The 22586-nt window shown below is 37.4% G+C and overlaps 2 protein-coding genes and 1 pseudogene across 3 annotated transcripts; 1 reads left to right on the top strand and 2 right to left on the bottom strand.

Annotated features, from left to right (window-relative positions):
- Positions 1-647: 647 nt before the first annotated feature.
- LOC149727520 (adenylosuccinate synthetase isozyme 1 B-like) lies at positions 648-6761 on the bottom strand. Its single transcript, XM_089887623.1, has 11 exons — positions 6526-6761; positions 5882-6047; positions 5472-5580; positions 5089-5196; positions 4462-4570; positions 3927-4029; positions 3352-3506; positions 2533-2657; positions 1959-2056; positions 1561-1710; positions 648-1046 (listed from the first exon to the last, which is right to left on the bottom strand). Exons 1-11 carry the CDS (start codon positions 6697-6699, stop codon positions 997-999), a joined length of 1347 nt encoding a protein of 448 aa, XP_089743749.1. The 5' UTR covers positions 6700-6761; the 3' UTR covers positions 648-996.
- Positions 6762-7369: 608 nt separating this feature from the next.
- On the top strand, positions 7370-17316 carry LOC149727519 (uncharacterized). Its single transcript, XM_089887598.1, has 14 exons — positions 7370-7852; positions 8853-9024; positions 9669-9808; positions 10175-10364; positions 10793-10971; positions 11192-11294; positions 11527-11719; positions 12731-12894; positions 13160-13331; positions 13777-13847; positions 14391-14568; positions 15255-15371; positions 15687-15792; positions 16640-17316. Exons 1-14 carry the CDS (start codon positions 7792-7794, stop codon positions 16795-16797), a joined length of 2004 nt encoding a protein of 667 aa, XP_089743724.1. The 5' UTR covers positions 7370-7791; the 3' UTR covers positions 16798-17316.
- Positions 17317-17753: 437 nt separating this feature from the next.
- LOC149727518 (uncharacterized) lies at positions 17754-19276 on the bottom strand (annotated as a pseudogene). Its single transcript, XR_016385962.1, has one exon. The product of XR_016385962.1 is annotated as an uncharacterized LOC149727518 (transcript).
- Between the last annotated feature and the right edge of the window lie 3310 nt (positions 19277-22586).

Here is a 22586-nt window from a genome sequence, read left to right as displayed (position 1 = left end):
AGAATGTTGTGTGTAAAAGTTCCACTAATTGACAATGATTTATGACAAAGTTTTGGCAGGTGTGTAAAAATTTACTTTTGAAACTTTTGTTTGCGGAAAACACATGGATCGAGATATATTACAAAACTTTCACCACGTAACGATAATTTATGATTAATTATCGTGTTTTGTTGGTATGCGGTTTATATTTCTTTGAATATTAATACTCTGTTTACTACTAAATGGGACGCGAAAATAGAATGGACAGGTGTCCCATTCCCCCACCATACTGTATGACCTTATATAAGAACAGACATGTTACTTCCCAAACCATGTCAACAATTCCCACAAACTAAATAACTCACAAAAAATAGGACGCAAGATACAATGTGTTCATAATACAAACGTTGCCGTTTCTTATTCAAGAAAAAATAGCCCAACACAAATTCCAAAAAATTGCACTTTGCTTCAAAAGTTAAAGAAAAACTGGCCTAGAACAACAGAAGGTCGTTTTGTTTTGTTGACCCCTTGACCCTTTGTAACGACACACGAACGCGCGTTGATAAAATAACTGTGACGTCATTTCAGTTCTGGTTTCGATACCACGATTATGACGTCATAGCGGTGTATGTTACAGAATAATGTGCGTTTCATAACATGTTCCGCAGTTTCCATAGGAAAATTTATTTCAATGACGTAACAATGGTGTTACAGAATTAAGAAACGTTATTCACACGTCATAATTAAAATTTATATGAGTAATTGTTTAAAGCGACCAACTAAACAAGCAGCAAAATATTGTAGAGTAAGTTTTACATAATTGTGTAGCTGGAAAACGGAGGAAGAATTTCAAAAATTTGACACAACTTTTAAAATCATGGATTGATAATTGAGTTAAAAGTTTACAAAAAAAAGCAAAATATAAATTGACAATATTGTGTACCCATGGTTTTCTGTGTATTATGTTGAAATCTAAAAACGACGTAAAAACTTGTCTAAAACTTGCTAGATGGCGCACTAGAGCTTGATGATCGCCGACCTCGATTGTCCGACCCCAACCCATTTCACTAACAATAAAAATCTCATATTAGTTAACATAGAAATAAAAAGTTGGTTTTGCAAAACAAAAAAATTTTGAACATTCAAAAAACAACATGTGAATTTTGTGTTTGTACCAAAGTAAATCAATTCCACCTATTCATCCTCGCACGACGGGGCAACGACAGTCGTTATAACACAGGTGTTCTGTTTCATACACCTCATGCCCGCTTACAAGTTACCACGTATGTAACTTTGTGGGTGATTGAATTTCTGTATGGCTGACAGTTTAGAAACCCATTAGTGACCATTGGGTTGGAGAAACTGCTGTTAAGATTCTTACACAAGAACGCAACTCTGTAGGAGATAGTTTGTTTCGGGCAAGTAACTTTCTATTTTATCATTCTATATGGATGAGGTCCGGCATCACGACATGCTATGGGTCCTGAGATTGAGGCAAGTAACCAAAGTGTTTGGTGACTTGAAACAAACCATTGGACCAATATAACCACCATTCGCCATCCCCACATAAACACAACCCACCTGGAACGTTTAGTATCTCTTGTATCGTGGAAAGATATTTCTTTGCGTTCTTCGGGAGGTCTTCATATTTCCGACACTCTGAAGTGGGGGTTCCCCAACCAGGCATTGTGATGTAATCAACCTCCACCTCGCTGAGAACCTCGAGTGACGCTGCAGAAAGTGGGGGTTGGTTTTATGAACCAGGTTTAAATTTTCAATTTTTTAGGTAAAAACTGTATGTTTTTAAATTGATGAAATGGTGGTATAACGACTGTCATTGCCCCGCCATGCGAGGATAAATAAGTTACATACGTGGTAACTCGTATGAGGGCACGAGGTGTATGAAACAGAACACCCGTGTTATAACGACTGTCCTTACGCAAGGATACATCAATTACATTTATTACAACCGAACATACCCGGAAACAACGGAAGAGGTTTCCCGTTATGTTTGTAAGCGACCCCAATCTTTATTTCATCGAATCCGTCAAGAATATCGAGCTTCGTGATAGCAACGCTGGGATGTGAACATGTACGTAGTTTATATAGTTTATATATAAACTAGTACAACATGATAACTTAGATAAGCAGGTTCTGTTCTACCTTGCATGGGAATCGATAAGATTAAAGACACAGTCACCCCAACACATAGTTGTGATCATTAAGTTGAAATAATGCTTGTTAAGTGCCTTTACCAAACACACATATGCCCACCAGTATCGAGCATTGAACCTGGTATCCGTCGGTTACGATCCAAAGCACATAATATATAGTAGGATGGGGGAAGATGGGACACCTTTAATACATATTATCCAAATATCCGGATCGTGTTTTAAACAATTAACAACAGTCCATGGGAGTTGTGAAGATACGGCTTTATAATTCTTTGAATGTTTTTTGTTTACTACCAAATGGGACGAGAAAATAAATTGGAATCCCATCTTCTCCCGCCCAAACTTGGCGCATAATTACATCAATAAATTTCCCACCAACCTTGTAAGGTTATTCAGCACATGCGAATACTTAACAATAACCAGATCCAACCAACCACACCTGCGTGGTCTCCCAGTTGTCACACCAAACTCATGGCCTACCTTTTGTAATGTATCACCAATCTCCTGTGATGTCATAATGGTTATTATGATACATGAACACACATGTTAACAGTATGTTGATGACAGTTATTGTGAAGTGATTGTCAGTAGATTAACATTAATGACATAAACAGGAGGGGGATCTAATTTCAATATATTGCTTGAGAACATAATGAACTAAATTGAATGCCATCCACATGAAAAGTAAAACCAATTCCCTAAAACTATAATGAATTAAATCTTAATAAAACTTAAGGTCACGTAGATTTAGATTAACAGGTGATGTCCCCGATATCATGTTAATCAAATGTTAAAAAGAGAACTTAGCTAAACTTGTCAAATCCCACCTAATGTTAAGTAACTTCACAAACTGTTGTTGTTGCTGCCATACATAAGAACATATTTTGTAAATAAATCACTCTTCTGGTTCGTAAAACAAACATGTTCACCATAAAGAGCTATATGAATCACAATTGTGAATCACAATACACGATGCAACACTTAACATGGGGCGCTGTGGTAATGTTAATACATGAGCTATTCAAAGCAGGGTAACTGACTATTAAGGTTATATTAGTAATTAGTATAACTACAGAATAACAACAGTCACAATTGTGACGTAATGGATTCAAAGCCAACAAAACTAAAATAATACTAACGGTAACAGAACGGGATTATGTACAATAAAAGTAACTACTCATCAAAGCAAGATACTCACGTTTAGTTGCTCTGTTGGGAAAGGTCCAGCCCCCACTCTTGACGTGTAAGCCTTTACAATACCAACGACATCACCCACGCTGCATGGGGGGATGCCGAGTCCTGTGCAAACGCCCCCCACCGTGCAGTTTGATGACGTTACATAAGGATAGGTACCTGGATGGTGGAAACATGAGAATTATCATCATGGGGCAGAATTATAAATATGTCATTTCTAACTAAATGGTAAAAAACATCATATTTTTAGGTATAATTAAACATAGGGGCAAGTATACAGATCTAAGATGGATACAAATAATAAAAGTAGAGCATTTAGTTTTGTGATTATTTCATCTCCTTTTGTTACTTGGTTGAGGTAGCAAGCCAGTAAACCCTGAACCCTGAATCCCATGCCAGGGGTACGACCATGGAACCTTGCTACTATAGAATTAGTTGGTGGTGCATCTAATGATATAAACATGCAGAAAAATATAAAGTAATGATTTAAATCAAACATACAAATATTAAACATTATATAAATACATCAAACTACTTCTCTTGGTGATTACAAAGTAGTTTGAACGATTAGTTACCTACCAAAGTCGATATCAAGCATAGTTGCGTTTGCCCCCTCAATTAAGATGGTTTTGTTATCGTTTGAATGTATTTGTTCATTCATGTAATGAACGACGTCCTTTACCTGGTATATAAGTAACGTATGTATTGGGATGGCTACGAGGTATTCGTTTATATTTTGATTATCAGAGACAAAAGTATTTATGTGTGTCCTATTAATAGAATACATATTTTAATGAAAAAGACTAAAACACTTTTAAAAACTTGTTTTTATTGTAATGGATGACTGGGACCATACTTTGTATTCAGCTAAAAGTTACAACAATCACATAGTATTGTTGTGTTATTGTAAATTAAATAAATAAGCGGACAATACATTAATTATAATCAATAGTTATACCACATAAGAACCTAAATAACCTTTTCAATGCTAAAGAAAACTTTCTATACACATGATTTATTCCATGGTTACAACACATAGTATTGTTTCAAGTTAAAAACACACATACCATGCATTACAGACTCTATAAAAACCTTCTCCATCCAACAACCCTACCATTGGCTGCAGTTCAACTTTGTACGTTTTATAATTTTCCAATTCCTCGTCGATATTTATTTCAAGATCCGGAAATTGTTGTTGATATAATTCGGCCAACGCTCGGAACCTGGGGCATCATATCAACTATTATTAGTAGGTACCAGGTAGTTACGTTATATGTATAGTTAAGCTTTGGGGCAAAATAATTTTGTAAACCTGTGTGTTTTGATGTCATATCCAGGTCTTTTTCACCAACTGTTAGCAAGCTATAGGAAGCAGGAAGTGATACTATGAACTACGTAACAGACAAAACTAAGTCAAACAAATTGCATCAACTTTTCAAACAGAAAGAGAAAATAATGTAAATATTCCCACTTCCCAGTATCAAAGCAACCATAAATTAAAACACTGCATTGGTATGCAAACAGTGCATTTCACTCATCTAATTAATGTAATGTTGCTCACAGGAAACAACCTGCAACGTAGCAGCTTTTTTCCATTCTTTCTTATCCTGTGTTTCACATTTCCGTGTTCGCATTTATTACAAAATATATTTGCTCAACAAAAGCTAAAGTGTTATAACGACTATCGTTTTCCAGCCACACGAGGAAGCAAGTTACACATAATATTTAAACAATATTTTACTTTTTCTCAAACCCCTCCTGGCTTCCCATAAGATCGGACACTCGCAACCCCATTCTTCCTGCTTTACTTGAGTACGTTGGTCCAATTCCTTTCTTTGTGGTGCCAAGTCTGTAGATGGAGGCCAGGTAGGAGTTTCAAGGATCGCAATAAATTGCAACTGGCCACCAATGTCTACTATACTATATATATATTTATTATATATAAGTTATAATTGTTGATATTCTATAGAAAAGACAATCCCTGCTGTAAGTTATTTAGTAAAGCCAAACCTTTACCACTTTTTTAAAATGGGGTATCGGACTAGGTCTAACTTACAAACAATTGATATTTATCCCACAGTCTAATTGGGGCGGATTCCCTTTAATATTTTCAGTCAAACTTACTTTCCATGCCCCTTCATGGCTTCCAACAATCCATCAATCTTCTGATGGAATCCAAAGACAATATGGGCTCGATCGGAAACGATCAGGTTCTCCCTCCACCATGTTAGACCTGTTTAACGATTATCACAAATATGTAAAGGCATAATGTTGCGAGTGCATGGAGCGACATCTTATTCCAACTTTTAGAACATGGGGTGAGATCATATGCTTCAATCTTTTAACTGCTCATCTGGTATGAAGAAACTTAGTGTATTTCTAACATTTTGTCCGCCATCTAAAACTTCATCAGGGAATAAAACATCGAAAACTCACTATGTTTTGTTTATACCAAATGAGCCACTAAGCAAATATTTAGAGCAGAAGTGACAAAATATCTTGTGCATTAGCTTCCTAGTTTCAAATCTTTCTACCTTTATCCTCATTTTTCTTTGCCTCTATAAACAGCTCGGGTATATTAAGCACTACCCCGTTTCCGATCACAGCTTTGCATTCCTTGTTGATGATTCCACTCGGTAAAAGATGGAAGTCGTACATCTGGTCGTTAACTACAACGGTGTGGCCTGCATTGTTGCCACCCTGGATGGAAGAAAATATATTTATTCGGTAAATTAGGTAACTGGTGGTTTATTAATAAGAGTACGAGTGTACAATCTTTAAGGTTTCTTTACTAGTTTCAAAAATAATCAAACAACGCGAAACAAAGCAATTTATTTGGGATGTCAATTGATATCACTAACCTAGTACGATGTTTTACTTTCAGATTGTTTTACAAAGAAGTTGTTTTATTGCTTCTAAATTAGCTTTCATGGAATATTAAAAGCAACATTTATTTATTATTATTCAAACACTATTTCAAACAACAACGCAGGAAAGAATACATCCAATACACATATTTTAAAATAAACAAGGAACAAACCAAACCTGCACTCTGTATAGCTAACAAAATACATGAGTGCATGAATATTAAATGCCACTACAGCCAATATGTGTCAAAATAGCATGCAACACATACATAACATGAGAGCATAAGAATGTATTTACAACAGCAAATTACCTGAACTCTGCATACAATATCAGCTTCTGTAGCAAGAAGATCAACAACTTTTCCTTTCCCCTCATCCCCCCATTGTGTCCCCAACACTACGGTGACTTTATTTTGCACAGGAACACGACGAATCTTGGGTAATGGTTCGTCACTACCGTTCGTGAGACAACAAGTTGCCGCCATTTATCTAAACTACAGAATTCCCTAAACCTAGGATTCCTACATATAATAATATGATGTTACTATGTTGTTCCATATTTTTTTGTATTTTACGACACAGCGTTAAAGTTTCCTCTTTTCGTTTTAACAGTTATTCAATCTTGACTATTAGAGAATTGAAAAGACAAATTAAAATTATTGTTTTTAAACAATAATTGTCCGTAACTTGCTAATGCACATTCTCTGTACAAGATATATAGTTAGTACATTGGACTTGCAAGCTGGAAAACATCTGAAGAATGCAATATCCCAACCACAAACACCCAGCATTCGTACATCAACAAACATCAGTTTACAAAGAATGAACTGAAATCGCGGGAATTTCCACCAGGTGTTAAAATATAAAATGGATGACACAAAGTCGAAATTATTCGGGGACTAAAATCTTATATAAAAATACCGAAGTAGATAAAAAAAAAAAATCAGTTGATTATTTTGTCACATTCTTTTATGTAAAAGGCTACGGTACAGACAATTAAACGTCTAAGCGCTGACTCATGTTTGTAAAAGTGTAAACAAAATGTTCATGAATGGGCATCGCGTGTCCGGGATACAGGAAAACATATATTTATATATAATCCACCAGGGGTTTTTAGTTCCACAAATCTTAGCTGAACAACGTAATAAACTCGTATTGTATTACAACGTTTTCGTGCACATGTGAAAGCATTTATTCTGATACTATTTCACTAAGTGTGGTAAGCTAATTTATTTTTCTACACCAAGAAAATCACATAAATTATATTTATTTCCTCAAATACAGTAACAGAGATCAGAATAATTTAAACAGCCCAGAAAAGGATTTAGCAGCAAATTGAAAACTATTGAAAGCACGCCAGGAGTAAAAACTTCTTGAGTAAAAGTAAATCAAATTGAATCGTGCACGGGCGTTAACTCTGAAAAAATATTTTGTTTTGTTATCACTCGTTGTCGGAGGTATGTGTCGTAACAATAGTTGCCGATGCAAGCGGATGCCTGCCTGGTGATTCATCGTTAAGAATAAATACGAAGCTAGATACCTACGAACATATTAGTGTTATTTGCAAGTTAGATAACATGTATGTTTTATCCATGGTCTGGATACTTCTTGTTGCTGGTAAGATACTTGACGTCGAAGGTGAGACAACTATATTTCTTTAGTTAAATAATGTTTTAACGACTTTATTTTCTTTTGATTGGGAAATTAACAAGCGTGATGTAACGACAGTCGGTATATATTAGTAAGATGGGACACCTTTTTATTCCATTTTCCCGTCCTATTTTTTAGTAAACAAAGAACATTCAAAGAATTATAAAACCACATCCTTACGACTCCCATAGACCTTCGTTAATTTCCGTTTAAAATACGATCAGGATATTTAGACATTATGTGCTAAAGATGTTCCATCTTCCCCTAACCTACTAAGATTGTTAGAAGTTAGCTAAGACACTGCGCGCTATTCGTTGTCCTTTTGTTACTTGATCTTTGCTACTGTAATCGAAGAAAAGAGCATGAGGTTATGTTTTTATAAGAATACAAATTTGTTATATTAAAGGTTGGGGTAAGTTGGGACAAGGTTAGCACTCTAACCAAATGTTCAGGATCGTGTTTTGAACAATTAACAACGGGCTCTTTTAAGGATACGTTTACATAATTCTGCAAATGTTTTTAGTTTACTACTAATTGGGACAAGAAAAGAGAAATGAAACATGTCTCGTTTTACCCCGCCCTATACTGTGTTTTGGTTTAACCGCCATTATCGCCGTCGTATTCAAAAAGTTTTATAATTTTGTGGTAGATTAGTTTCACACGTCACAAACGTATAGTGACAAAACAAAGCTTATTGGACCTAAAGAACAACTAAATGACGTCACAGCGGAAATATAACAATGTATTGCGCAGCGCGAATCGAATCGTAACGTGATGAGTATAAACTAAGCTGGTAAGAGCGCCATTGATTTATCCTAGCAGGCAACAACAGTCGTTATAACACGGATGTTCTATTTCATACACTTCATTCCCGATTATAAGTAACTACGTATGTAACTTTGTGGGTGATTATTTTTACATACAATTAGACAGCCCATAAGACTAACACACTGTGCTACGGCCTCCTTCCCCACATCATTATTTCCAGGTTGCCACGCTGGTGAAGGTGTCGGGCGTAGGAAACGAGACATCGCAAGTTTACGAGCGTCCATAGGTACTTGTATGCAAAACAAGGGATTCCGTGGGTTAATGTGGCAAGGTCCCGTCGATTATATAGTGCTGCATACCACGTGGTTCACAGACACTGAAGCGGTTTGTTCGTAAGTATTCACCTTGTTTTAAACGATTGTCCTTTTGCTGCTAGTTCCATTCTCTTCACTGTTTTAGTTGATCTGATCATCTGATCTTTGTTACTGTAATAAAATATATAGTAGGGTGGGGAAGATGGGACACCTTTAGAACATAATATCCAAACATCTTGATCGTATTTTAAACAATTAACAACGGTCTGTTGGGAGTCGTGAGGATACGGTTTTATAATTCCTTGAATGTTTTTTGTTTACTACTAAATGGGACAAGAAAATTGAATGAAAAGGTGTCCCATCTTACCCAATCCTACGATATTAACAAAATTTGTTATGTTATAGTTTGTTGTACGAAGTAATATCATACGGCTCTCCAGGGAGCATGGCATGGCTCACTACCCAGGCATGCCGCCTCGTAAACTTATAATGTGTTAGTGCAAGTTATAACATAACTAATTGGATAATCTGCCAACTTTATGTCATATGTCATGTCGTATGTAGAATCTTATATGTCCAAATATCTGATCCCAACTGTTTTATAAGATGATTGGATGAATGTAACTTGTTTATCCTCGCGTGTAGTCATTATAACATAGATCTTCTGGTTGGTACGCCTGTTTATGCACAAGTAAATTGATGATTTATACGATTTATCACAGAACAACCACAAATACCGATACAGCTGCTTGTTGGTTGGAACAAGTTAATTCACTTATTGGGAGAACTTCTCCAATCTTTGATGCGGTGAAGGACTGCATCATAGCTTTCTCCAATACAGCAACGGGAGGAAACTATACGGGTGAGTGTGTGGCGGTGGAACTTATTTATCCTCGCATGGAGGGGCAACGACAGTCGTTATAACACGGGTGTTCTGTTTCATACACCTCGTGTCTGCTTACAAGTTACTACGTGTGTAACTTTATGGGTGATTATCTTTTCTGTACGGTAGACAATTTGAACAACCAATTCGTCTTGTCCATGGACACATAACGTCCACAATGGTGGCAGCATCGAGCCTCGAACCCTTGTTTGCCTACCATTAAGTTATTTTTGAGCAAGTTGATCGGCCACTGCAGTAGTTTAACAATACGGATTGAAAACCTTTACACTTTTAGGAAACAGGTTCGTGATCTTTGCAGTTTAAAACTTTTCCTTTCGTTTTCAGGCGACAGATTTGCATCAAACGAGACAGAGACCCCGGATGACGACGCGAATTGTCCCACGGTTCAAGTAAATCAATATATTACTGATTTCGCAACTTTTACTGACGATATTGGAGTCACAGTTCCAGACGACACAACGGTCGAAGATGTAACGAGCGTGATTGATTTTATTCAACAAGATGTTATCTGTAGGTGGGTTGATGGGAATAATAATGTAAATATTTGTGTGTTTTTGTCACTTTAATCGTCCGTGCCTATTAATCCCCATTGGTGGTATAACGACCGCCATTTTAACGTTACTTTTTGTCCATTACTTTTGTATTTTATTCAAATAATAGCTTTTGGTATACATCAAGTCATATTGTGCTGTGCGGGAAGATGGGACACCTTTTACACAAAATGGCCAAATATCCTGATTGTGTTTTAAACAATTGTTAACGGTCTATGGGAGTCGTGGTTTTATAATTCTTTGAATGTTCTTTGTGTACTACTAAATAGGACGAGGATACGAGATAACAAAATGAAAATGTGTCCCATCTTTCCCAACCTAAAATTCACGCGGCAGAAAATTTGCTTGGCTAACTACTTGATCGCTCACGAGTAACATTGATTCAACCCAGGAAATGCAGTTGTACAGAGTTATCACAGAACACTGGTGTGTTGGAGGAATACGAACTACCATCCGGGTTATCTTGTGGAAGATGTTGGTCCACAAGACTTGGGGCGCTCACAAAGTCCACCTCGGAATTCGCGGAACCGATTGGGCTGGCTGCGGTAGATACGGCAAACCTGGAAAGAGGTAATTGTTGTTAGATCGCTAAGTTGAAGTACGATGGGACACGTTTACCAAATATTTTGATCGTGTTTTAAACAATTAACAACGGTCTATGAGGTTACGATTTTATAATCCTTTGAATATTCTTTGTTTACTACCAAGTGGGACGAGAAATATAATACAAAAGTGTCCCATCTTCCCCTATACAATTAATCCATCTTACCCCACTATATTCGATCCACAGTGAGTACTTGCAACACCAGCTTGGTTGACCCAACAAACACAGATGCGATACTGGATCTGTTCAACCTCCGGGTGACTTGTGATGCGAGAAAGGTGGTCGCTCGGTGAGTTGAACTTATTTAAAACTGATATAGTAGGGTGGGGGAAGATGGGACATATTTTCATTGTATTTACTCCTCACATTTGGTTGTAAATAAAACACATTCTATGAGAATTATAAAACTGTATTCTCACGACTCCCATAGACCTTGTTTATTGTTTAAAACCGACCAGGATATTTATATATAAATGCTGCCCGTCTTCCCCCAACCCACTATATATAACAATCCTCCCCAGAGTTGCCCGGTGCACACTGGTTGGGCTTGGACTTGAGTTGGTTCAAGAACTTGTGATCGCCAACGAAAGTGCGGCAATACAACGTCGCAGGGTTGATAGGAAGTGTCTTCCTGATCTATACATGCAGAATACGAGGGATGACTTGGTGTACACGCTAGCGGGAGAACTAGACGTTTGTGGGGCAGAAGTGGAGGTGAGGCTTAACATCGGGACTTATTTGGTGGAAAGTATGGCGGCCTAATACACCATACACAGTGGTTTCATGCTCGTGTTGTCCGCATATTAATTATAACAAGGAATATTCTCACCATTTAATTATCTTTTTCCTGTTATAACGGATTGTCAATTATATGACAACATGTGTAGTGGCTTCATACGCGTCGTGGCCACCCATGTGGCTGGTATGCAACTTAATGGTGGAATCGCCAAGCTTTGTAGAAGATATTAGCAGGAATGTTGATACATGAATGAATAAATGAATAAACGTAACTTACTTTATCCTCGCGTGGCCGGAAAACAACAGTCGTTATCACACGGGTTTAACACCTCGTGCCAGCTTACGAGTTACCACGTATGTTACTTTGTAGGTAATTATTTTTTTTTGGATTTTTTCTTTTTTTTATGTATTTCTGATAATTTAGACAACCCATTAGTAACCACTGGATTGGAGCAATTGCCGTTAAGTGTCTTGCCCAAGGACACATACGCCTACAATGGTAGCAGCGTCGAGCCTTGAACCCATTACCTCTGGGTTACAGGCAGCCGCGCTAACCACTATACCACGGCACATGCATGGCAACTTATGGACACGAGCTCGTGGCCAACCAATATCATGCGCAAACCCAATGCCACATATCGACGTATATATACCTATCTAGTATTTCTCATTACATTTTATGGGATTGAAGTCCTACAGTGCAGTACGCCAGCGGTTCTTGGAATGGGGCTATATAGTCCGCACCAGTCGCCACTAATGTAACATATAGTACGATGGGACACAATTCCATTCCATTTTCTTGTCCTATTTAGTAGTAAACAAAGAACATTCAAAGAATTATTAAACCGTATCCTCACAACCCCCATACACCGTTGTTAATTGTTAAAAATATGATCAGGATATTTGGATATTATATGCTTAAGGTATCCCATCTTCCCCAACCCTACTATATACAATGTATTAATGTAACAACATTGTTTTACCCAGAGCAACCAGACCCACATCACGTACACGTACACAATACGATCAGCACCTGACTACAAGTTATCTGGATCCAAGGTTCATTATATCGACGATTTCCGCGTTTCATTCAGTTGTAGCTACAACAAGGACTACACCGTCAGTTCAAACGAATTAATTCCAAACGCTCCGTAAGTTTATTTACTAACTTTTTGTATTAACTAAATACAACTTATTTATCCTCGCATGACGGGCAACCACAGTCGTTATAACACGGGTGTTCTGTTTCATACACCTCGTGCCAAGTTCCTACTTTTGAAACTTTGTGTGTGATTGTTTTTCTATATGGCTGACAATTAGGACAACCCATAAGTCAAAGGAACCACCGTTTTAGAGCGATTTCCCAGACTGAAGTTCCCCAAATAACAGACATCTCCTTTATATTTATTCCCACAGTCCTGTAAGGGTCCACACACACCAACAACAAGGCATGTTTGATGTTGCAATCAAGTTTTACAAGGATCAAAACTACAACACAACCTACAACAATGGTGCGACCATTACTGTTCCCAATATCCTTTATGTTGGGCTTAACATGCAGAAGATTGTGGGCAACACACTGATTTCTGTGAGTGGAAGAATGTATTAAGAAAATGATTGAATTAATCATGAATGCAACTTATTTATCCTCACATAGCATGGCATTGACAGTTCTTATAACAGAGGTGTTCTGTTTCATACACCTCGTACCAGCTTACAAGTTACCACCTATGTAACTTATTTATCCTCGCATGACGGGCAATGATAGTCATTAAAACACGGGTGTTCTGTTTCATATACTTCGTGACCGCTTATGAGTTACAACGCATGCCACTTTGTGTGGAATTTTTTCTAATGCATGGTTCATAATTTGGACAACCGTAAGTTGGACCAATTTAAGTGTGTTGCTAAACGACACACACGCCAACAATGGTAGCAGCATTGAGCCTCGAACCCGTATCGTTTGGTCTAGGAAAACGCTTCACCCATAGACCCCTTGTACATTTACATTGAAATGTTTGTTTAAACCACAGGCAACAAAATGCTGGGCTTCAAACATGGCACCTGTGAACCCAGCTTTAAAGTCTCTGCTTATTTCTAATGGGTGAGAATAAAATATAAGAAAAAATCCAATGAAATTTAATGCGTATCCAATTCGAGAATTTCTGTTTGTTACGTTTTCGCGGCACCAGACCATGTTTAACTAGGGATAACACCTGTCTTATATTTACATACTGCATACACTTTGTTGGGGTTTACGTGCAGTTGCTTTAAAACATAATGTGTTTGAGGCTGGTTTGCCAAAACCATTGTCGATATGCTTAGTTTAATGTAATGTAATATTAAAATAAACCACTTAAGCTCGAAATTTATTTGGTATAAATACCATGATCGTTGTAGTTTAAATGGTAGTATGTGGTAAGATGGCTGTTGTCCATCTTACCCCAACCAACTATTTAAAGGTTGACCTAGAAGTGCAAACAGTGGAACAGTCCGGAGGTTTCGGGAATCCTCAGTCTCCATTGAAAAATGTTTTGCTTGTAAACTGAAACCCCCACCCTATTTTTTAGATTAAAACACCCCTTAATTTTTCCTGGCTGCTCCACCTCTACTGCTTGTTAAATATAAAACAAACCTTCCCCCCTAGCTGTCCAACCAATAACTCAATTGGAGCCTCACTCGACGCCTCAAACGATATCTCCAAATTTCAATTCCATTTCTCATCCTTCCGTTGGAACAAAGCAAACGCGATACAAGCGATATACGTCGTGTGTGAAGCCACGTTGTGCAACACGCTCCAACCAGATTGCTCCTCGGCTCCTCCAGTGAGTGATTGTGTTTTGTAGGATTTCTATTTGGGCACTTCTGGTGAAATTTTGGTGGCCAACGTCGTGTTCAGATCGTTTTCATTAGGGTGAATGGCACATTCATTTCTACATGGAAAATATTTAAATATTAAAAATGGTTTAGGGGTGTAGGATTTGGTGACTTGGGTCTATTATAGAACTCTATTTATTCAACATGGGATTTGGGCCAGAGTTACCCAAACCACCAACACCTAGGGTGATCCAATCCATTAGTGATCACTGGGTTGCATTAATGTCTGTTAAATATTTTCACCAATGACACATACGCCCACCAGTATCAAGCATTGAACCCGCTACCCTTTGGTTACGATGCTGGTACCAAACCACTACGCCATGGAACAGTAACGACTTATTAATATAAACATTGCATAGTTTCATCTAACTGTAATTTACAGAATTAGTAAACCATAAACCAAAGGATTTAGGCATGTTGCGATTCTAATCATACACAGTCCGTACACCTTTACATTAGCATTATGCAGTAGTGCATTCAGGGGAGTTGCAGTCATCGCAACGCACCCTTAAAACAAAAAATCCTTTATTTTGTAAACTAAAAGCCCCACCCTCCCTTATTTTTATATTGAGACTAAATCCCACTTTATTTTTTTTCAACACCCCTCGTCTCATGTATTTATTACACTCAGGTTTGTACCAACGGAAGAAGAAAACGTCACACCCCTAATAAATACGAACACATACAAAGGATTACAGCGGGTCCAATATTTCTAATGGAGGAGGACCAATCCACGATATGTAGTAAGGTGGGTGGGTTGTGTGGGATTGGTGGGAATATAGTTTAGCTCAAGTGTAGTTACACTCATAGTTGTCAAACATAGGGAACCTCATTGATTAATGTGGTGAATGCAATATACTTTAGCTCTGCTTGTTTGTATAGACACCTAACAGCAGGGTAAAATCTGTTCTATGCTTAGAACTGAGGTATTAAAATATATGACGCCCCCCTGTTTTTAAAAGTTAAGATAACGCAAACAACAAAAGTTTTATCTAATCGTTATGAGCCAACTAAGTTTAAAAGTTCCTAGATGATTATTATTTCAATAAAAATCCCACCATAGAACAACGGAGGTTGTGAACACATGTGTGTCAACTATGCTGACGGCAAGTCGTCATGTTCGTGTCAACCTGGTTACAAACTTCAACAAGATGCAAAGAGTTGTCGAGGTAAAATAACTCAAAAGTTACATACGTGGTAACTTGTAAGCGGGCACGAGGTGTATGAAACAGAACACCCGTGTTATATCGACTGTCGTTGCCCCGCCATGCAAGGATAAACAAGTTACATACGTGGTAACTTGTAAGCGGGCACGAGGTGTATTAAACAGAACACCCGTGTTATAACGACTGTCGTTGCTCCGCCATGCGTGGATAAATAAGTTACATACGTGGTAACTTGTAAGCGGGCACAAGGTGTATAAAACAGAACACCCGTGTTATATCGACTGTCGTTGCCCCGCCATGCAAGGATAAATAAGTTACATACGTGGTAACTTGTAAGCGGGCACGAGGTGTATTAAACAGAACACCCGTGTTATAACGACTGTCGTTGCCCCGCCATGCAAGGATAAATAAGTTACATACGTGGTAACTTGTAAGCAGGCACGAGGTGTATTAAACAGAACACCTGTGTTATAACGACTGTCGTTGTCCCGCCATGCAAGGATAAATAAGTTACATACGTGGTAACTTGTAAGCAGGCACGAGGTGTATTAAACAGAACACCCGTGTTATAACGATTGTCATTGACCCACTACTTGATTATTAGTTAAAGTTCATTGTTGGCGCATGTGTCCTTGTGCAGACAACAAACTTACAGCCATAATATTTCGTTCAGCTTGTACAAAAACAAGATACAGTTTAAATAATATATTTTCTATTCTATATGGGTGAGGTCCTTGAGGACCTGGGATTTAGACCTGACTGAGTTGTCACATTACCCCAACACCCAGGGTGCTCGAAATAGTGAAGTATCTTAGTTTAGTTTTGATTTGAGCAAAAATATTGTTTACAGAGATTGTTCTATCAAGAAGCAAGGCTGACAATCCATCGCAAATTATAATAAGTCCGTTTGTTTTATTTGTTCTTACTTTGGTCTGTTTGATGTTTTCTGCGATTCTAATCAGATCTTTGTGGAGAAGTTTGGCAGACAAGGAAACATCTGAAATATAAATGTTATTTGTTTAAATTTATTTTTTGTTTAAAAAAAAACTTTGAGTGATTATTGTAGATAATGGTTGTTCTATAAGTTTGGTTCATTTTAATAATAATTAATATACCTACTAAAAATCTGTGGTATGATAAATGAGAACTATTTATGTACACGAGACAGTACATGCTGTGCTGTGTAATGGCATTAAAATCAAAAACCATTTTTTTACTATAATGTATATTAAAAAATAATGTGAATTGCCCCCATTTAAATAAATACCACCTAAAACACAAATAACAAAATCTATGTTTACATGGAAAGTACTTTGTAACAAAAGCACTTTTTGGTGGCTGATGTCGCATCGAGTTTGTACAAACTTATTTTTTACCTTACATTGTCCACCATATTACTCCCAGCATAAGAATGTACATTTAATAAGTGACAATAACTTATATTTCTATGTTTTGTTGATGTATTTTTATGTTGGTACTTTTTACATGCGCAAAGTACTGCTAAATATAAATAATAAGAAGAAGTAACTTTTGTTTTAGTTTGTTGCTACACTGAGGATTCAGGTCAAAACATAGAGATTATATTTCTTTGGTAAACGATTAGATGGACCATTTTTGTTCACTGCATATTTAGTAGCACTTGGTGTATTCTGTTATAATGCAGCGAGAATCGTCCAACAATATGAGTGCTAGATCAGGGCCAGGTTTACGGTATACATCGTAGATACAGATGTTTATACTTAAGCAACCTGTAGTTAGATGTCTTCATTGTAAACAAACAATGATTTTCTTTCCCTTTAGATTGTCAGATCACTCGTTATTCTGCTGGATTCTTTATTCACCAAATGGCAGATGAAACGTCAAAAATACCACGTCTTTATACCAGATGAGCCGCCAATAAAACTTCTTATCACTTTCCATTCAATATTCACACAACCGCTTAAAGTAGGTTAATTGACCTGGAGTTCCTAAATAAAGCAAAATGGTGTTAATTGCATTTCAAAATATAGGGCAGTTAGAAGTTTATAACAAATATTTTGAAGATATAGCATAGCAGTGCATTAAGGGTAATATATAAGGATTTAAAATCCAAGTTTTGAACCTAAGATACAAAAGCATTGTTTAATCTAACACTAACGCATGGTATATACTTATTTAAAAAGCTCTTACGGCAAATTTATTTTGTGTATAGATGTTTCAATGGCCTTTGCAGATCATCTTTATCAGGCTAAACAACGATAGTGCGTAAAAAATGCGCCAAACGAGATTTATTACATTTAGGAAAATGTTTTAACACATTACATACTGCATTGAATGTATGAAAAGCATTTTACGTCAAGCATGCAAAAAGTACCAAAGTCGGGGTAACAAAATGAGTGGCGAAAACATCATACAAAGATATTACAGGTAACATAGCAAGGCATAAAGATGGAAGCAGCACTTTGGAAGTGGGGGTAACTTAATACTGGAAGGTTTATGCTGTAACATATATGGCAGTTCAGTGTATCGTTTATGCAAATATATGAATACAAATACAGACGTTCAAACTAAAGACAACAGTTTTATATTCTATTTTATATGGGTGGGGTCATACAGTAAAGCACACCATGAACCAGGTGTTCGGCCCATTACCCAAACATCTAATTTTATACAGAAAAATTAAAATAAAAAGCACCAAAAAATTTTATCTCTTTTTTGCAATGACGTCATGGAAGATATTATATTGACTTGTGCCAATAAAATCCACATTTAATTTCTTCTAAAAAACTTAAAATAAATATTATAATTCTTCATGTTTACTCCCACTAAATTCATGCTTTGAAATGAAGCCATCTTTATCGATGTCTTCGAATGCAAGAATTTCATTCACTAAATCCACTTCTTCCTGTGACGTCATCTTTTTTGCATCCGCTTCATCAACTTTTGCTCTTAAGTAATCACGTAGTTCAAATTTTGAGAGTTTCTTGTCTCCATCCATATCCATGCTGTCAAACACCTTGGGATGTCGTGGTCCCTCTTGAGCGTGAACCATTTCAACATCAAATAGCAAAGTACCTCCGGGCATTTGCGGTAAGTGTCCGCCTTTATGTCCATAAGCCATATGCGGTGGTATAGTCAGCTTACGTTTTTCACCGGGGCACATGTTTGCTAATCCTTCGTCAAAACCTTCGATCACTTCGCCTGTGCCGAGTTGGAAACGATATGGTTTATCAGCATGACTGCGATCGAACTCCAACCCAGTGTCCACACTCTTCCCGACGAAATGAACAAAAACCTCGTCTCCGTAACGACTTGGGCGTTCGCATTCTTCTGGCTTAAAAACTTCCTCGATTTTAAAATGTGGCGTAGCATATACTGTTTGAAGCAAAACGGCAACGCAAATAAAGTAAACCGCGAACATGACTGTTTCAACTACAAGACTCTACAACAAAATTCTCTGCAGATACATGTATGAACACAGCTGTCAATCAAAAGCCTTTAAAAACTCTACTGCCCACGTGCGGACACAATTTATTATAGACTGTGGCGGAAGACGGATATGGTTAGCAGTATCACATTCGGTTTAACACCACTATTTTACAGTCGTGATGATTGGTATACGATCTTGTATAATATTGTAAGCATGCAAACACTGACCATTTCACCCAAGCCTATATTATACTGCACAATTTCTGAAACTTTATAAAACTAAGAACGAAAGGTTGCGTTTAATTTTATTGGCGTAATGCAGAAAACGTGGTGAAATTTACATAAGCAAAATTTGCAACTGGACACAACAAACGAAGAAGCTTCTGAAAAATAGGAACAGGATTAAAATACTTTCATAGTTTCTGTGGCTGGCGTTGGTGGAAAGCCACTACGGCACGACAAGCCCCCAGCCAATGGTAGTGGGTTTCTACTTCTTAGGTGAGAAACCCTTGCTGGATAGACCCGCAAGGAAAAGAAACCAAGAAAAACAACAAAGTTAGTACGGCGCTACAACGAATATAAGCCTAGTAACATACAAAAACATGACAAACACATTACATGTTCATTGAAACATCTACAATGGAAAGACAGTCAAATTAAACTGTAGTGCGCACGCCACCAAGCCAACAACGGCCCTACATCACCCGACCGCTTATTGAGAAAACATCTTGGTACCGCGATACTCTCGTCGTATCTTCACACAATATAATATCGTCCGGCTGTTACGCACCGCATCGACCGTTACGACATACTGTGGCTGTTACGAACCGCTAAGCGGCGACGTCCACGTAACAAACCCGCAGCTGTAACGTAACTAAGCCGACCGTGACGTAACCGCACCGAACGTGGGGTCATGACGTTGCTGACCCACCGCATCGACGTATAGCGTAATTGTGACGTGGCCATCATCTCAATTACGTCATACGCGATGTTGTGTTATAGACGCTAACGTTAACCATGGGGGGACTTTATATTATAATTGAAGTTGAATTTATTTAGGAATTAGGGGATTACAAGTTTGTGTGTGTATTATACTGCGCGTTGATATTACTCGAGTATATGTGTACCAAGACAAGAGTTCTCGCAAAGCAAACCGAAACAATACAAAACCGCTGTAAGATTCCTGACAGATAAAACACTACAGTTGGTAACTCAGTAAAATTGTTGCAACAATTCCTTTGCATTTATTTCAAATACATGTAAACAAATGCACTTTTAAGAGTGCAGAACGCTGGCAACACTAGATCCAGCAAAACTTACTGGCAACACTGTAAGAGTGCACCAGCACACACACCCATACTAAAAGCAGGGTGGGGAATATGGGACACCTTTCTATTATATTTTTCGTCCCACTTGGTACTCAACAAAGAACACCCAAAGAATTATAAAACCGTATTCTCACGACTGCCATGGTCCGTTGTTTTTTGTTTAAAAATCGAACAGGATGTTTGGATATTATGTGCTAAAAGTGTCCCATCTTCCTCCACCCCACTATACGACATAATCACCTTACACCGGCATCCTTATATTGGCATCATGTCTTTTGTTCTTCGTCTGTAAAACAAACGTTTAATCAATGATCAAAACTATTATCAAACGTTCGTTACTTTACACAAGACACACATTTTACCAAAACTACGATTAATCTTTAAAGTTACCTTGTGCATAGTATGCTTGTTACGTCATAACAACTTTCACTTTGGATGTTTCGGAATCCTCCGTGACGTCACATCTAATGCTGTTCTGAAATATAATATGAACAAATATAAAACAATTAAATTTTGGACGTAAGCAACTCACGAAGCAGGTTCTTCAGTTACGTCATTACTGTTTCGTGGCGTCACACTTTACGTCATCTAAAACGAATGGTGTATACGTAACAATGTATATTGTGACCTATTTAACATTCTTACTCACTTATTCTTTGATCTTCTTTCTTCGCGCGTACACCTGTAAATAAACCTATATACACACTTAAACCTACAAACACCTCAAACCGGCATCCTTATATTGGCGTCTTCGTCTTTGTTCTTCGTCTGTAAAATGAACGTTATTTTAATTAATACGATCTTACACAACCCAACTACGGTCGATGGGTAAATTTATTTTAAGCTTAAATTACCTTGCGCTTTTTTTCTTTCTTCATCTTGTCTTGTCTGTAACAATCGGAATTCTTAGGATTTATTGAAAATGATTGTTACGTCATAATTACCTTCTTACTTGCGAGTGAGAGAAGCAGCGGCGGGATCCTCTGTGACGTCACATACCCATGTTCTGTAGAATAAACAACCATGAAACAACTTTTATTATGACGTAACAATCAACTTACGAAGCAGGTTCTTCTGTTACGTCATCACTGCTTCGTGACGTCACACGTAATCTAAAACAACCGATGTACGTAACAATGCATAATGTGATTAACAATACATTCTTACTCACCTATTCTTTGATCTTCTTTCTTCACGCGTATATACCGCAGCAAAAAGAAATCGAATCGCGTCGACGCAAAGCGCGTATGGGGCCCCATGAAAAAAAGTCGCGAAACGCAAGCGTCGAAGAAACCGTATCGCGTCGCAAATTACGCTTTAAGATATTATAATAGTAGTAGTAACAATAATCATAATAAGTTAAGGGTAGTAATAGCATAGTAGTTAAGTTAGTAATACAATATTAATGCTACTAATAAACCTTCCCTCAAAGTCTTGAACCAGAAATACATGGCTGCTACTAAACTTGCTGGTGAGAAACTAACTTCATCTAAACTGTAACGTGGTGTAAATACCACGGGTTGTAAGGACGGCGTTTTATGCGAGAAGCAATCAACGAAAAGCGGGAAAGGGTAATTATTGCTGATAAAGAAATTACGCAGAATTCTTCCCGCTAGGTGGTGCAAATGTGCAATAACATAAAAACCCGATATAATATTATGTGGAAATAAGGGTCAGGAGGTCCTTTAGCTTTCACTTAAGTTAACATTTTAAGAGGACTAGGTTTCGCAATCAGGGATGTAACATAAAAATCTTAAAATCTTAAGTTTGTTGTGTTCAATATTTGGAACCCGTGGATTGTGTTGTATTTCGTGTGTTCGGTTTGTCATTTTTGTTTGTTTATTATTTTATCATTGTTGGGTAAGATGGGACATATTTAGCAAACACCTTATAAAGCATCATGACTGTATTTTAACAACGCTTTAGTTTACAACAAATCGGAACGATAAAACAGAATGGAAACCTGTCCCACTTTGCCTCAACCAACTCTATGTCAACATATGGGACAACTAAAAATTAATGAGTATTTGCATATAATTGTTTCAACTTTTTGCGCATGCG

The sequence above is a fragment of the Ciona robusta genome, chromosome 11, assembly GCF_009617815.1.
Source record: "Ciona robusta chromosome 11, ASM961781v2".
NCBI classification, from domain to species: Eukaryota; Metazoa; Chordata; class Ascidiacea; order Phlebobranchia; family Cionidae; genus Ciona; species Ciona robusta.
This window is presented reverse-complemented; position numbering and strand designations above follow the sequence as displayed.